This window comes from Penicillium robsamsonii (genome assembly GCF_028829455.1).
Source record: "Penicillium robsamsonii strain IBT 29466 chromosome Unknown utg000003l_segment0_segment0, whole genome shotgun sequence".
Taxonomy (NCBI): Eukaryota; Fungi; Ascomycota; class Eurotiomycetes; order Eurotiales; family Aspergillaceae; genus Penicillium; species Penicillium robsamsonii.
This window is the reverse complement of record NW_026643221.1, coordinates 2,146,870-2,163,323: the sequence shown is the minus strand read 5'-3', so window position 1 is coordinate 2,163,323 and position 16,454 is coordinate 2,146,870. Positions and strand designations below refer to the sequence as shown.

The window sequence follows — 16,454 nt, the reverse complement described above, 5'->3', positions numbered from 1 at the left end:
AGTTCAATCTTCTTCATTTTCAAAAAGATCTGGTGGATTTCACTTGCATATTGGTACCCACTAAACCCTGTGCTTTAATCCTGTAGTGTATCAGAGCCGGTAGGCATTGCAAAGAATTACATTTGCCTCGGTCTCGAAATCAAGGATTTACCTCGACGATAGCGAAGATGTCGTTTATGCTGTATGCCAGTTTCTTCTGAGTATCCATCAACGCTGCGGCCATCTGGCTCTCGCCGTGTATCACTTTGCCAAATGGCGAACGATCTGACGGCCATCTGTATTTGACTTTAAGGATTGGAAGGGTGAATGCTTTCAGGTATTGCGATACAGCGGGAGACTGTTACGATATGCCCTGGGCCATCATACACAGAGCAATAATTTAGCATCAATCAAAGTAGTTGATTTCAACTATGTGGAGCGCTTCTAAGCTAACGTTTCTCAATCGTCAGATCTCTCTGGTGAGTCCTTCTTTTGACGCCCCATCCCGCATAGCAACAACAAGAATGGGATTGTTGCTAGCAATATGAATGCCACCAACGTGAATGTCCACCCCCGACCCATTGCAGTCAGCATAGGATCGATGGCAGCCGAGGCTGCAGCCGAGAAGAAAGACCGCACCAAATTGTTCGCAGCGGTAGCAGCAGCCGGATTAGCGGTGTGTAGATCGACCAGCAGGGTAGAGGTTGAGATAAAACCACCAGTCTGCCCTACGCCAACGAAGAATAGAAGCACCTCCGGAGCAGCAAGAGGCGCTCCATACTTTAAAACCCAGCCAAACGCTAGCACGGTGACACTGCCGAGAACAACGAGAGGAATAGTAATCATACTACGGGCCTTCTCGACAGGGATCGAATCCTCGGTTTTGTCTTGTTCGGGGGTAGTAAGATCAGCGGCTCTGTTGGCAGCCATGCGTCGGTAGTTCCAGTCCAGCAGGCGCCCTGTCACAACCGAGGCCACGATAGACCCAGTGCCGAGCGAGATATAACATAGACCAATCTCAAGCTCGTCTAGACCGTACTGCGCTGTGTATATCTCCGTGATAGATGAGAGAACAGTCATGTTTCCACCCATGATAATTCCCGTTACCAAGAGAATGATGATTGAGTTCGGATGGAACACAAGTATCAAAGGTTTCAGCGGGTTGGGGAATTTGAGTTTATGCTCGATGACTTTCTTTGGCGAGTCGCTGTTGTCAGATCGGTCAAGACTATCCTTGTCGGAAGGATACTGCTTATCCCAATTATGACGAGAGAACAAGTGAATCAAGGGCCGATTCCACAGCTGTGCAGGAGATGAGCCGTCACCAACGACGTTTCGGGCCGTTTCTGGCAGAAAGAGGAGGAGAGGCAATAAGAATACGCCAGAGGCGATGGTGAGGAACCAGAAGATCGAGCGCCAGCCCAGATATTGGGCTAGCAGACCTCCAATGATCGGACCAATGGCAGGGCCCATGAAATTCCCAGCCATCACAAAGCCCATCATCGATCCTCGTTCCTGTTTCGTGCTAATATCGGCCACGGTAGCTGCAGAGAGCGCCACGCTACTGCTGATCCCGGAACTCTGCAAGCATCGCAATATAATGAGAGCAGTGTAGCTGTCCTGCAAAGCTAGTCCGATGTTTGACGCGATATAAATAATAAAACAGATGATATATGCTGGTCGACGACCTGTTCTGTCCGCAAAGTCGCCGATGAACATGGGCGCAATTCCTTGGAAGATCTATTATATGTCATCCGTTAACTTGTGCTTTATCTTCGTCAACTGGTGTATCCTTACCATGTAACTTGTCACAGTCAGGTTTATCAGGGATGCTGAGACATTGAGGTCGCTGGCCAACGTGTTCAGGGCTGGGAAATAGATCTGGGCCGACAAGGAAGAAAATAGACCAGCCCCTGCGGCTGTAGCAACAATGTATCTTTTTTTGGCGGTGCTAAAGGAGCTGTACGGTGGTGGCACAGTCTCTGCAAGCGTGGTTTCAGAATTCATTGCTGCTCGAGTGATCGGGACATGTATATGACATGTATAGAAACCAAACAGACTAAATATGTATTGTTTGACAATCACGAGGTTGTCGTCCCCTTTTCCACTGTTCGCAATGGACAACTCATTGTCAATCCAGGCAACATCGAAAAGGTCACAGCATACGGTGACGTCAAATTAGGAGAAGAGTCCCACTGTGAAAGTCGAAAATAGTTGGATGATGTGATTCAAAGTCTCGAACAAAATGATCGACTTCTCAAAAAGTATCCGAAGCGCCCATCATTACCCGGAAGTCGTTTCGGGGACAAAACAATATTGCGCGGTATTCGGGCCGGGAGGCAACATGATCCCCTAGAAGATATTCGAGGACCCCCTGGAGGGAGATCTGCAGGGTATGGAATCTTGGCAAACTCACATGGCTTTTTGTTATCTGATTGATCGGGATATCCCCACTTGGTCCACTTTTGATCTACTCCAGTCCCACGTGCTCGGAAGCTTGATGGCCCGAGGAATAGCTTCAGGAAATAGTACGAAAGCCACAGGACTCGGAATAACTTTATGATCACCTCAGAAACAGCAAAAAGCACTGTTATCATAAAGAACAAAGACAGGTCTCATACCCCCAAGCCCCGTTGGCTCAACGGTATTGGCCTGGTACTTTCAACAAGTGCCCCGCTGGTTGGAAGGGCACACCACGCGTGTAATCTCCTTTGTTCGAGTCAGGGCGTTGTCATGGGTTCGGAATTTGTGGCAGCGCTAACAACATCTATGGGCTACCCTTCCAACAGGTCAAGACAGGCGGCCTTCTCCGCAGTCTTAACACAAACGGGGGTCCTTTTTTTTTCTTCCCATGAAACAGCACATTTAGTTAGTTGGCCTATTTCATGCTCAGAAGCAGGAGATCTAATTGGACTCCCTGGCAGACACTACAGCCCAATACAAATGTGAAACTGGGGTGCAGACGATGAACCAAAAACGCGCATCTCTGATCGTCAATCGTGATGACTATCCTTTTTCTAGACTCAATTTCGTGGTGATCTGCAGATTCCAGTATGTAATGAATTCACAGTATATAGCCAATAAAACCCCTGAGTGGAAGGCTTGTGCCAACTCAAATTTCTCAAGATGCCGGCGAAAGTCCACACTAGTCCATTCTAACCAGTTATATTGTACGGAACAGCATAGGGCAGTAGATCATAAGATCACATCACCCTGTGGATTTTCCACATGGTCCTTGTCAAGATCATGCACCAGTACGTTGACATGACGCAAGCTGAAGATAGTCCATTTGGATGATCGCCGGGTACGTGATGTGCAATATACAGCCTACACTGTATGGTCTGAGTCGGAAAACAACTACCCAGGGGAACCTTGCCTTCTTGGGAGAGCCAAATGTACCATACAACGTATAATTTGTGCAGATCTATTGACCCCTGGGGCCAGCAATATTTAAATAGGCATACTACCTCGAATCAATTCATCAATCAGATACACTGGAGATTTCTGGATACACTCTTAAAAACCTTCCTTTACTCTGAGCCCAATACGAACAAGACCCTCAGCAGAAAGTTCAGACCAGCATCATGACTGCTGAAAACATCGACTCCGTGCCAACAGTCACCATCATCGGCGCAGGACCCTGTGGCTGTGCATTTGCGGCCGACTTGGCCAGCCGTGGGAAGTCAGTCATGCTATACGCTCATCCCGATCACCGCGGCGGGACAGAGATGATTGAAAAGAACAATGGATGGTTGAACGCCGCCGGAGAGATCAGTGGAAAATTCCAAATCAAGACCACCAGCGACCTCTACATTGCCATTCGACACTCTCCTTTCATCGTAACTACAGTACCCTCATATGGCCAAGACACCATCTTAACATTGCTGAGTCAATTTGATTTGCGAAGCCATACCCTCATCATCAACGTGGGAAATTTCTTCTACCTCTCCGCCCGCTCGAAGATCAACGCCCATGCAATCCTCGAAACCGACATCTCCCCTTATGCCACTCGCATCCAAGGGGACACCGTATTTGTCAAGGGTTGCAAGAAGTCTCTGTCAATATGGGCCGAGCCACCAAACACCACACAGGTCGAGCGACTTGACCCCCAAGCCGAGCTTGGCCTCCGACAGAAGGTCGAAATGATCTTTTCTCAGAAGCTAGTATGGTGTCAGAATCTGCTCGAGGTTGGATTGAACAACGTCAACCCAGTCGTGCATTGCCCTGCGGCACTCATGAATGCAGGCTGGATCGAGGCTACCAAGGGCGACTTTTACTTCTACGCCCAGGGAATGTCGCCCTCTGTCTCCCGTGTGACTGAAAAGGTGGACAAGGAACGTCTGGCAATTTCACACGCCTATGGCCTCGAGATTACACCTATCACCGAGTACATGAACCAGAATTACAACAACGACCGGGAATACTCCGACTACCACGACTTTGCCTCAGGTTCTGTGGTCCACAACAAGACCAAGAGTTCCCCAACCTCCCTGAACCATCGGTATTTGTTGGAGGATGTTCTCTACGGCTTGGTCCCCTGGTATGAGCTCGGTCTGAAATGCGGTTTGGCTTCGCCAACTATCAGGGCACTTATCGAGATGGCCGCCGTTGTCAGTGGCTTTGACTACTTTGAGCACGGAAGGACGCTGAAGTCTGCTGGGCTTGGTGATGCCACTAAAGAGCAGGTGCTTCATGCCTTGGGTGGACCAGTGGACAAAACTCCGAATGCCCACGCACCCTGGTCAGACTCTCCTATTGGCAGCACGCTGGAGTTGCATGCTCCACTACAGACTGCTCGAGTCGGGGCGTGATATTTCTTACATTGTTGTGAATCTCTTTTGGTTTCGAGTTTTGATACTTGGTGTTTTCCTTGCTGCTTGCTTTCCGTGTCTGCTTAGGTCCATTTTGCAATGATGATGATGTGGCCAACAATTAGAATATACCTATAGAAATCAAGTCGAAATATAGTGAGCGAAAAAAACAAAAGATACAAGCCTCATTTCCTCGTTCCAAATGCCCACAACCCATGAAGAGCAATCGATTGCTTTCACAACCGTACTATCACAGTGCACGGTGAGTCCCTTCAGATTGTGGCTTGTTTGTTCAGGAGCTGACATCCAATCCGTGAGTGGCACTAGACACAGGATGACTTTCGCAGTAAGTGTAGATCAATCTCAAATTCTCGTTCACCATCAGGAACCTTTCTATACGGCAGTCTACCAGCTTCCCCCCATGAGTGAATATAGGGTTGTGTGAGCCTCGTGTGTCAAGACTTCTGTCTGGCCGGGAAAGAACGTGTACCACACTTGCCGACATGGCGTGTAACAGATATCCATTAGAAGGCGCACACACAGTATCTAGATAGTCCATAACGGACACCCGCCTGGCAAGATATTCTTCACGCAAGGAGCTATCCTCATTGCTCTTCTTGGTATTGGGGCATTCTAGATAGGTCTCAGGTTCACAGACAGCGCCTGATGCTATCTTGTTCATGAGATGCTGCAAGAATCTCGACAAGGCCCGTTATCATTGGGAACATGACGAGTGATGACAAGGCAGCGGTAGACTAGCATGGTACAGTGTTATAGTTTCCCCTGTCGCACTCGAGATCCTTCGCAGACGCGGCCCAATTGTACCAATTCACCTCCTCGTCCATGCCCATGCTGTTATCGGCTTGGTCTTCAGTGCCAGTGGAATTAGCTGACATTGCCTCTTCAGACCATAGCCAAGGTACGACGGCTGGTATGACAAGTTGATCGTCTAATTGGGCTCCCGGTGCCATTGAGAAGTGTGATGATGCGGCAGGGTCTGGATCAAATCCGATTCCTGAATTATGGACCATGGCTGAACCAAAGTTTATAGATTCAATGCTTGACATATCGTATCCGGATTGCCGTTCCCCTGCAGCAACATAGCCTGGCTCAGCAGTGAAATCTGAGTAGAATGGTGTGTGGGATGAATTGGGAACAAGATGCGCACTTGACTGCATTGTATTTGCAATTTGCATCGGTGGATTCGACGAATTGGTGATGGTAAGCCCGTGTGCGATGGTGTCGTGTTTTGTTCTATCTGGGTATGCCACCAGCTGGCGCCATTGGCGAAGGAAGAGGTCTACAGAATCTGAACCAGATGGAAATGGCCCAGTGCTGGACGGCACTGGCGCAATGCAATAAGTCTGCTCCAGCTGTTGGGCAGCTTGAGAGTCATTTCTCAGCCGGCTGAACTCCATAACACGATAATCTCTGGCTTTGATCATGAGCTTTCGGAGTGGAATCCATACTCGTAGATTCCTCTCCATGTGTGATTGGTTCGGTATTAACCAGGGGCTATGAAGAGCTACCCAGGCCCGTTCAGAAAGAGGCGACCACGGGCGTCGAGAGATCTCTAGCATCATGTAGACAATCGAGTACCAATGGGTGTAGGTCTGGAAAACCCAGCGCCAGTGCCTACATGCTTGCTCACTGCTTAGAGCATGGTTGTACTCGGCGACCTCGATACTGGCGACCAATAGTTTTGTCCTCAGCTCCTCTGAGAAGTCTTCATTCGGGGAGGAGAACAACAGAGGCAGGTACATAAGCAAAGTCATCTTGGCCATGACAAGCCGAACGACTCTAACTATCACCCAGTGTGTAATGTTCCCTGATTCGGTTGAGTATTGAAGAAAGTCTCGTTGAAAAACTTGCCATAGCTGTTGCAACAAGCTACTTTGCTCTTCTATAGTCGGTGTTCCGTCTTTGAAATCATGAACCAACATCTTCCGCGTGGTCTCACACATGCACATGGAGACACGCGCAATGGACATATCAGTCAGACCAACGTGAGCTTGAGGCGTTTGCTTTGATTCAGGGTCGAGGTCCGCATCATTGAGATTGAGAGGTAATTTAGTATCGAAGCACGCTCTTGTGATTGTGTAATCGGTTCCTTGGTCCTCGGATGCTCTCGCATCCAACATGCACATGACCCACCAGACCCTTCGCCGCATCTCAATCTCATATGGGCTGAGATAATCGAAATGTGTTCCATCACGATGTAGCCCCAGAGCTTGACCCATTCGGATTAACAGTCCTGTCATCATCCACACAAACCTCGGACTATCATGTCGGCGGGAAAGACTAAGAAAGATCGCAAATGCCTGCACGAGAACGAAGTCTGGTACATTCAAAAAATCGGCTCTTGCAAGAGCATGTTCGAGGCCATGACGATATTTGAGATTGAGCTCGGCTTTGCTTGCTCCGAAATTCAGCATTATCTAAATGTACCGCGACGTAAGCTTAGGACCATGCTTAGATCCGTCAGAAGATTGAACGTCCAAGGATTTGGCTTACATCTTCTTCTTCCATCGAAGTAATGGCAGCGTAGTAGATAGAGAACATCAAAGCTTCATTGGCCGGTGTGAGTCCCTTCATGTCACGGCCGCGCCAATCGCGAACCATGTTCTTAACAGTGGGGAGATGCACGATTTGAAAGATGACATTCACGTTTTCGGAGAACACGTCTAGAATAAATGGAATCTGAGAGGGTAGCGGATGAAGTTCGGTTAGGTTAGAAGAAAAACGACCCAAATTGTGCCCAAATAAGAATCCGTGACGCTCTGAGGGGGTCCGTTCAAGCTCTTGTGTGAAAGGGGTCATCTCTGGCGATGCCTCATCGGCCGAGGTATCGGATTCTCCAAGTGGAAGACCACTAACGTCGGCCCTGAGGCCATCAAGCTACAACAGAAGTCAGCTAGCCATTCATTCCGTGCAGCAATGTAAACAACCCAAGGCAGCATACTTCGTCATTGACCCGAGACCAAAAACCACTGCTAACATAGCGGCTTCGGCTGGAATCCTGAAGCACCAGTCTCCCAAACTTATTTTGCAAATTGGTAGTACTAATGGAAGATGGATTCGACTGTCGATCATGCGCGGAGCTTTCAGGCGAACCGACTCCGGATGACCCTTCAGCGGCAGAGTTAGCTACCGATTTGGCCTGTTGCAATTGCATGCGTAGCTCTTGAACAAGTCCTTCAAGGTTGTGAAGTTTCTCCATCAGGTCTTCCGCTACTGGTTCAGGTTCCTGGGAGGCCTGTAGTTTGGATACCGCGTTGTTGAGGCGGTCGAGATGGCGAGCCCATCTTGGTGGTCGATCTGTCGGTGGAAGCACACATGCGATATTTGCGCGTCGGCAATTAGAGCAAGGCGCTCGCTTGTCGCAGCGGACTTTCCGGCTTCGGCATACTACACAGCTGCGCGGCTTTGGGGATGTTGTGTTTCTGCCTGAGGCGTCGATTCTCGCGTTTTTCTCGGCGTCCGAGCCCGACGCGAGCCCCCCATGCGCCCCTGAGCCTGTGGCAGGGCGCTCTTGTGTCATCTTGGGACCGTTATAAGCTTGTTTCAGCGAGTGATCAATCAAAAATAGGTCAGGCAAAAACCTTGATTATTCCACATCAAGCAGATGGGCCTGGAAGAGTTTGCCGTCTGACTCAGGGATAGGCATAAGCGTAGAATAAGCGTAGAATGAGCAACAACCAACGAGAGAACGGCATTTCCGCCTCAGCTGGTTAGGCTCGTGTTCTTCCCCCTCATTCTGAGCTGTGTCGCGAAAAAAGAGCGAGACCTTCTATATTGGCTCGGATAGCTTTCGCTTTCTCGGTCACACGCTGTTAGCCAAAATGTATATTAAAAGCCCATCATCCCATCCAAGACACTTAAAAGAAGCAACATCTCTACTATCAATACATCGCTACCTGACAGCCACAGCCACAGCCACAGCCCATCTACACCATGACTTCAAACACCAAAACTGTCGCATTCTTTGGGGCCAGCACCGGCATCGGTCTTGCTGCCCTTAAACACACTCTCGCTGCCGGACACAAATGCATCGCCCTTTGCCGTAATCCCTCAAAACTCACAGCCATCTTCCCTTCCGGGTCCCAACCAAATCTGAAAATCATCCAAGGAAATGCACACGACATCTTGCCCGTATTGCAGTGCCTCCAAACCGACGATGGCCGCATCGTCGATACTATCGTGTCCACAATCGGCGCTAAGCCAACCGGATTCAGCGTCGAGGATCCCGACGTCTGCAAGAAAGGCGCAGCAACTATGCTAGATGCCCTCGACCAGCTTCGCAGCACCGGCATCACCGGAAAGCCACACATAATCGCCACCAGCACGGCGGGCTTCTCCCGCTTCGTCCGTGATGTTCCTCTCGTTATGAAGCCTGTCTATTACCTGTTTGTCAGTGTCCCCGGTGCAGACAAGGTAGTCATGGAAGACCGTATCTCGCAGAGCGGGGAATCATTCACAATCTTCCGTGCTAGCCACCTTGTTGATGGCGAGTCGAAGAACAAAATCCCTATCCGCGTGGGCATCGAGGATCCCAAGACCGGTCCGGAGTGTATGGCTATTGGCTATACTATCTCCAGAGAGGATGCAGGGAAGTGGCTTGCTGAGAACCTTGTCTTGAAGCTGAACCCGAAGTATGTGAACAAGAACGTGACTGTTACATACTGATGGAGATGGCGCCATTGATCAATGAACTAGCTGGGGAGTTTTGATTTTTTTTGGGATTGTATATATTGTGAATGACACATTGTGGTAATTATAATGCATCGCAGAGACTATCATCTTTCTATTGGAAATCCATAATGTCGATATGTAGTCTGGAGGCACCTGGGCGCAAATAAACCAAATTAACCATCAACAAGAGCACATTGTCCAAACATTATAATAGTTTTTCTAATTTATTCGTTCCGATATAGAAATGGCGATGGTAGCTCGGAATGTCTTGGAGGCATCTTAAACAATTCAACTCAGCATGTGTCCATGGGTGGTTGATTGGTGTCTGCCAAAATCGAAAGGTATTAGTTAGTTATAGATAACAAACCACAATTGTTTGGGGGACTTAAGGCACTTGGACTGTTGGTGGGTATCATTTATATGACAGCTCATCACTCCTAGCCATCCTTTTTTACTACGTGGATTAAGGGGATAAGTTCATCTTTGCAATCCGGCTTTGGGTCTCGCGTAAGAAATTTGAGGACATCTGTGTCTTAGTTGATGATTTCGAACAACTAATTGTGGACTCGCATCATAGAGAGTGCTTATGCTGCTTAGTACCAGTAATCCTTCCTATGGTCATCCCGGTAATGATGCTCCCATTACTATATCTTCACGTCCTTGAAACCCATGCATTCTAAACGGGCCGCATCCCACGTTACCCATCCCCATTGGCGGAGAGCGTCTGGCATGTACTCCCCAAAGATGTTGCTGCAAGTTACATCCGCCCCGAGCCCACATACGATCGCCCAGGCTTGTGGTGGAAGCAGGAGCACACGAACTCCATTGGGATTGGGTTACTTGTTGCCATGGAAGGTGGCCGGCTCACGGCGCCCATGTCGATGGTCCCGTTCCCCAGGTTGAAGGCAGTGTCGAAGCCATTTTAAGCGTGTGTCAATGGCGCGGCGAGTATCCTCATGCTTGATCTTGAAACGGACAAAGCGCAGCAGCTCGAGGCCGGGAGATGTTGATGTTCCACAACCTATCACTGTTATCTGTTAGCTCAATGCCAAAATTAGTATCTCTCGAATTGGAAACGTCAAAACAAACGAACTGTTACTCACTGAGATTGTTAATATCAAATGCTACTCCACGCCATCGATCAAATCTGGGGTTCTCTTCGTCCACATCCCTCTAATTATGTGGAAGATCTGCTCGTGCTTTCTACTGACGAGGTAACCAACGTAGAATACCTCTTCTGCCCTTCTCAAAGTCTCTTCAATCTGGGACCCTTTTGGTTTCTTGGTGAGATCATCCAATGCTTGTGTCACAAAGCGTCCCATCCGGGGTTGAACAATCGAGCAGTTAACTTTGGTAATGGACACGGCGTCTTCCATGCTGAATACTTTCTGGAGAGGTGAAGACCAGGATTGAGACTTTATCACATGGTAGGAGACGAGAAAATCATTGATGCTTTTTGTAGTGCGTTCCAAGCTTGCCTGGGTTGTATAGGCATCAGCTTCGTGCTACCCAGTGTTGACTCCTGGGTTGACAGAACAGAAACTTGCGATCTAGTTGGTATTGGTGGAAGTAAACGGAAAAGGCTTGCGCCAGGGTCTTGAGGCTGTCAATTTCCACCATCGAAAGAATATGATGTCGGATCTCAACTGGGAGGTTTTCAATGGGGAAGCGACCTGAGGGACTTTCAAGCCAAGTTCGATTCAGCCACTCGAGGCAGATTAGCCTTTTCATTTTGAGGGGCCATTCTAGAATGACGAATAGTACCAGATGAGGGCACGGTTGCTAAATTGAGATGGATGTGAGGGGGAGAAGAAGTAGGGGAGGGTTAGCCCAGTTGCCGATGAAAGACTTCCATGTCTGTAGGTATCAGGTGTATATACGACTTTTGAGAGGCCAGGTTTGCCTTTCTTAGTCTTAAGGGCGCAGTCTAGGTGTAGTCTAGGTACGTACAATTAGGACAGGCAAGCGTGTTTAAGGTATTGTAATATATTATTTATATTCTAGAGTCAACCAGTGCGCTCTTAGCATAGTCTATATGCGGTATATGTACAGTGCGTGTGACGTTAATAAAATGAAGCAAGATAAAGCAAAATGAAGCGAGATGGAGCCATCTAAGTATCGGTGTTGGCGCAGCTGAAGCTGTTGCTGTTGGAATTCTTGCTGATAGCTGTGCCAGAAGCATACAGCCCAAGAACGCACAGCGCCAAACCGAAGCAGGCAATGGCGATGTTGAGGATGCTAAGGAAAATCTTGCGGGGAGAGGCGAGCCACTCGCCACGGTTGAGGTGGAGCCAGTAGATACCGGAAAGACCATAGCTGAACCAGGAAGCGAAAAGAGCACTGATCAAACTGTTTAGGTCACTGAAGACAGGAATAGCCTCGGAGATGATCCACGCAACGACCCAGCAAGCTACACCAAGACCAATCCAGAGACTGACGGAGCGCTTGTTGCGCTGGTGCATCAGATCGGACTTGGAGCAAAGGCGGAAGTAGATGTACTTCAAGCCGATGTGGCCGTTGACGACACCGGCACCGACAATGGTAGGGATAGCAATGCCGTAGGCAATCTTGCTCATCAGGGGCCCGGCGGAGGTAAGGGCAGGGGAGTGCACATCTGTGCCAATGTAGAAGTAAATCACAACGGCGGCGGTCAGGTAGAGGGAGATCTCAAAGCCCTGGAGCATGAACAGGGACTTTTTGAAATCCTGGGGCGACTCCATCTCGGCAATCAAACCGAAGAAAGCGACATGGGCGCAGTAAGCGAAGACGATGTTGGAAACAGCCTGGAATGCAGTGTACAGGTTGGTGTCGACGGTGGCGTGGATGATACGCTCGGTGTGACTTTGGACTCCCACGGAAACCATGGTGATCACGACCGCGCATAGGATGCTGAGGAATGATGCAAATGATATCCAAGTCATACCCTTCATCGTACGGGGGATGGACAGAGCAATCGAGATAACCATACCGATGACACTGAACACAATGGAGCAGGTGCCGTGGTTGGTGAGAGTGTTCATCATGACACGGAAGGTCAAGATGTGACTACCCATGACGAAGATACAGAAAAGAAACTGGCCAGTACCGAAGAGCTCACGGCCGAACTTGCCCAGCAAGATCTCGCCGGCATCGCCCAGGTTTTGAATGTGAGGGTACCGTTCGCGGAAGAGGCCAATGTTGTAGCCAGTGTATGTTGCGAGAATGCCGAGGCCGACAATCAGGATGACACCAGGGACGAGACCGAGAGTAGCGACGGCTGAGGGTAGCGACAGCACACCCAGTGAGACTGACTCACAGATCATGAGCAAGCCACATTGCCTGAAGACACCACGCGTTAGCATGGTCGATGAGAGACTCCGTCGAATGATACATACCACCACTTCAAGGTTTTATACTTGATCTCAGCGTACTCCTCGTTGCCAAAAGCATCGTGGACCTCACCAGCCTTGAGCTGGCCCTCCTCTTCGAATTGAGGCAGATCCTTGCGCTCAGCGATCTTATCCTGCTCATAGGCAGGTGGTGTTGAATTGACGTCCATTCTGTGTAGTTGAAAAAGCAGAGGAGTCGAGTGTTGAAACGAAAGACAATTTTCCCACGAGGAAGAAGGGCGATCTTGCCGTCTTATTGTTTCCCCGTTTTCTCGCGTGCCTTGGATAAATTTGCCCCATGGGAGTAAATGGAAGGTTCCACAGAAATTCGATGCAACCTGACGGACTCACCAATGGCCGTTCTAGTTCGACCCGAATCCGGAGACCTTGACCAGTGGCTGACCAATACCAGTTCTGGGTTAACCATGCTGACTCATTCCAATTGGTAAAAAATTGGTCGTACAGTAAAAATTAATATCGTCCCCACCCCAGGTCCACCCAGGTGCCTGATCGTTTGGCACAAGCGATCGCCAGTTCCCGTTTTAAGATTTATATTATTTGTTGAACTTTGCCAAAACAATTGTGTACGGAGTACTCTTGGTATATCGCCCAGTCTCTATTGTGGCTTTTATCTTTATATAAAATAACCTTTTTGGGGCCGAGATCAGATCCTTCACCGGGATCCCGTTCATCGGCTAACGATTTTACATTCTCGCCGAGCCGCGAGTGGCAAAACAAATGCCCCACCCGGACTCCGGAGTGTAGAGCAAACTCCGGACCTGTGGATTCGAAGTTATCTACCCCGGGTCTAATATCATCCTCTATTGCCGTTGCTACTACTCCGTACACCTCTACGCCTCTTCCAATTCGCCTAATTATCCCCAGATTATAGGTTTCAAGACATTACGGAGTAGTATCCTGCCTAATCGGTGATAGTTCCAGTGCGACATGGACCGAGCTTTGTTCTTTTGGTGTAACAAGATAATATAAGCTTAATTATGATAAGCAACGTGGCTCAAATTGATATTCATACAACATGGAATGATGGGGGCTGGTAGGAACATATAGGCTCTATCTCAAACCAGGATATTGATCTTATTGCCATTCAAGCATGGCCTGTCACCTTTTTTAGGGCTGTCTAGTTGGAGTATCGTGTAAATATGACAAGAGCCGCGCGGCCTTGCCATGTTTGTTTTGTAGTTTGTTTTGTATAGTCTTTTTGGTCATCTTTTTTTCGGACATTTTCTCCCTTCTCGATTGTTATTTAGAAAGGTTAAAAAGGTAGTAGAAAGCATAAACCATGCAGATGAATTTTTTTAAGTACAACCAGGGATTTCGACCCTAGATCGGACGTCGGGAACTTTGGACTACAGCCTCGTGCATAATCTGGCACTCCGAGAATTTTGCAGCAACCGATACCGAGGAATCTGAACGAGACTTTGGAGAAGGGGCGAACATTGAGGCCGGAGGCCATAGGCTTATTGCAGATGGCTCCCGAGATGGTCCGCGGGCCCCCGGGGGGCAGTGTAAGATTAGTAATACATCCTGTACCTGCCGTTCGTGGACTAGTGGGGCGAGGAACGTCCGCTGGCCCAATATGGATTAGCGCAGACTCACCCCATCGATATCGGCAAGTTAACGGCGAGGAATGCGACGGGGTCTGGCCAAGCTACTCGTCGAGTTTAGACTATATTCCCGATATACAAGAAAGGGCTCAGTATATACCGCGTCGGTGACTTTGTTCAACGCTATATGGCATGACTCCACAGCCACCACCCATCAACCCTTTGTCATGGCCATTGCCACAGCCTCTATTGGACATAGAGCTGGAGGGCATGCTGGATGCAAATGAGCCGAACCAATGGATGCAAGAGGACCCTCATTTTGATACTAATACTGGCTACGAATTCCAACCATTTCCTTTAGACATCAGTTATCTGGAATGGTCGCAGTGGACAAATTCTGAGTCACACCTCATACCAACCGCTGATGCACAACCTGGACATCAAGATCATGAAGAACTAAAGGTTTCAGAAAATCTATATGATACTGCTCCGCCTTTAGCAGCAGAATATGTTGACCCATCCCTGTCCCAACCAAGTCTCGCCAATGTCTCACAGTGGCTTGATGGGGCATATCGTCCTCCTGTATCATGTGCCCATTGTCGCAGGCATCGGCTGCAATGTCTGATAATTCGCACTGGGCCCGCCAATCCAAATCCCAAAAATTCCTGCTCAAGCTGCGTAGCCCTTTTTCGGGAATGCAGCTTAGCAAAGGGAGAGAAACGCCTCCCGTCGGGCTTTGAAACTTTCTCGCCGGTCTTAGGCCATCTCCACGGTGTGCCGGAAGATGGAAACCCGTTACCCGCTACCACTGTGGACAATGGCGATGAACGAAAAGAACCTAAACAGTTCCTCAGAAAAGGAGCTAGAGTTCTTCGCGAGTGGTTCTATCAAAATCAAGAATATCCTTATCCAACAGATGCACAGAAGAACCAGATGGCCCACGAGACTGGCTTCTCCCCAAAGCGCATATCAACCTGGTTTGCAAACGCCCGCCGCCGTCAAAAGCAAAAGATCCAGGCTGCGGGGCTTTCTTCCACATCCCGTATGCGCTCAGGCTCCCCCATGGTCACCAGCACGTTGTCTTCCCTGACTCCCATGGAACGATGGCAGGCTTCCCCACCAGAAGACGAACCTGTTCCAGAACTGGCCATTCAACATGCCATTGCCTCTGGCTCGATGCAGTCGGACGACAGCCTTGACCCGTCCCAGCTCGATGGGTCTATGATGGATTTCTTCAATTTCGCCGAAAGTTCGTCCCATTTGGCGTCCTCTGTATCGAGCATTGGAAGCAAGTTGTCTGAGACATCTGATAGCACCTCTTCAGCGTGGAGCTACCATTCCTCGGCAGACGCGGGGCTACCATTCCCACTGCTCCCAAAACAAACTAAACCCAAGCGCATCCGAGGACGGCAGCGAGCAACAGTAGACTATAATTACCAGTGCACATTCTGTTCGCAGTCCTTCAAGAAGAAACACGACTGGGCCCGCCACGAGAAAAGCGTTCATCTTACCCTGGACTCCTGGCTTTGCACTCCAAATCTCAACAGCGTCCAACAAGCGTTTGAACTCCAGTCTTCTGAATGCTCCTTCTGCGATGTTCTTTCCCCAACGCCCGCCCATTGGGAAGAGCATGAATTCCAAGTGTGTGCCGATAAGCCTGCCCAAGAGCGATCATTCAGTCGAAAGGATTATCTATGGCAGCATCTGCGCAAATTCCACAGTTGTACGAAAGCCCCCGTGGCTGACCTCGAATCCTGGCGCGGATCGGGTACCAACGTCGAAAGCCGCTGTGGTTTCTGTGGATGTTCACTGTCCACCTGGTCAGCTCGGGCGGAGCACCTGGCAGCTCATTTCAAGAAAGGGTCTCGTATGGATCAATGGGAAGGTGATTGGGGTCTGGATGCATCTGCCTTAAGTATTTTACGCAACGCAGTCCCACCATCTCAGCGGGCCGGCGTAAACATGTCTGTTTAGCGTTGATCAAAAGTTGTATACGAATAATGAAATAATGATCATATATATATGCCATGAAATGCTCA

At 49.1% G+C, this 16,454-nt stretch overlaps 7 protein-coding genes across 7 annotated transcripts; 3 read left to right on the top strand and 4 right to left on the bottom strand.

Annotated features, from left to right (window-relative positions):
• Positions 1–438: 438 nt before the first annotated feature.
• N7447_005544 (Major facilitator superfamily domain general substrate transporter) lies at positions 439–1,986 on the bottom strand (the record flags this gene model as incomplete). The annotated part of the gene is made up of 2 exons (XM_057229806.1): positions 439–1,719; positions 1,777–1,986. The coding sequence occupies 2 exons, from the start codon at positions 1,984–1,986 to the stop codon at positions 439–441; spliced, it is 1,491 nt and encodes a 496-aa protein (XP_057084896.1).
• Positions 1,987–3,563: 1,577 nt separating this feature from the next.
• On the top strand, positions 3,564–4,790 carry N7447_005543 (NAD/NADP octopine/nopaline dehydrogenase family protein; the record flags this gene model as incomplete). Its single annotated transcript, XM_057229805.1, has 1 exon — positions 3,564–4,790. One exon carries the CDS (start codon positions 3,564–3,566, stop codon positions 4,788–4,790), a length of 1,227 nt encoding a protein of 408 aa, XP_057084895.1.
• Positions 4,791–5,545: 755 nt separating this feature from the next.
• N7447_005542 (Transcription factor) lies at positions 5,546–8,331 on the bottom strand (the record flags this gene model as incomplete). Its single annotated transcript, XM_057229804.1, has 3 exons — positions 5,546–7,228; positions 7,305–7,688; positions 7,753–8,331. 3 exons carry the CDS (start codon positions 8,329–8,331, stop codon positions 5,546–5,548), a joined length of 2,646 nt encoding a protein of 881 aa, XP_057084894.1.
• A 413-nt stretch (positions 8,332–8,744) lies between these two features.
• Positions 8,745–9,476, top strand: N7447_005541 (NAD(P)-dependent oxidoreductase; the record flags this gene model as incomplete). Its single annotated transcript, XM_057229803.1, has 1 exon — positions 8,745–9,476. The coding sequence occupies one exon, from the start codon at positions 8,745–8,747 to the stop codon at positions 9,474–9,476; it is 732 nt and encodes a 243-aa protein (XP_057084893.1).
• Positions 9,477–10,318: 842 nt separating this feature from the next.
• Positions 10,319–10,858, bottom strand: N7447_005540 (uncharacterized protein; the record flags this gene model as incomplete). The annotated part of the gene is made up of 3 exons (XM_057229802.1): positions 10,319–10,503; positions 10,586–10,655; positions 10,694–10,858. 3 exons carry the CDS (start codon positions 10,856–10,858, stop codon positions 10,319–10,321), a joined length of 420 nt encoding a protein of 139 aa, XP_057084892.1.
• A 735-nt stretch (positions 10,859–11,593) lies between these two features.
• Positions 11,594–13,020, bottom strand: N7447_005539 (Amino acid transporter transmembrane; the record flags this gene model as incomplete). The annotated part of the gene is made up of 2 exons (XM_057229801.1): positions 11,594–12,800; positions 12,857–13,020. 2 exons carry the CDS (start codon positions 13,018–13,020, stop codon positions 11,594–11,596), a joined length of 1,371 nt encoding a protein of 456 aa, XP_057084891.1.
• A 1,587-nt stretch (positions 13,021–14,607) lies between these two features.
• On the top strand, positions 14,608–16,389 carry N7447_005538 (Homeodomain; the record flags this gene model as incomplete). Its single annotated transcript, XM_057229800.1, has 1 exon — positions 14,608–16,389. One exon carries the CDS (start codon positions 14,608–14,610, stop codon positions 16,387–16,389), a length of 1,782 nt encoding a protein of 593 aa, XP_057084890.1.
• Between the last annotated feature and the right edge of the window lie 65 nt (positions 16,390–16,454).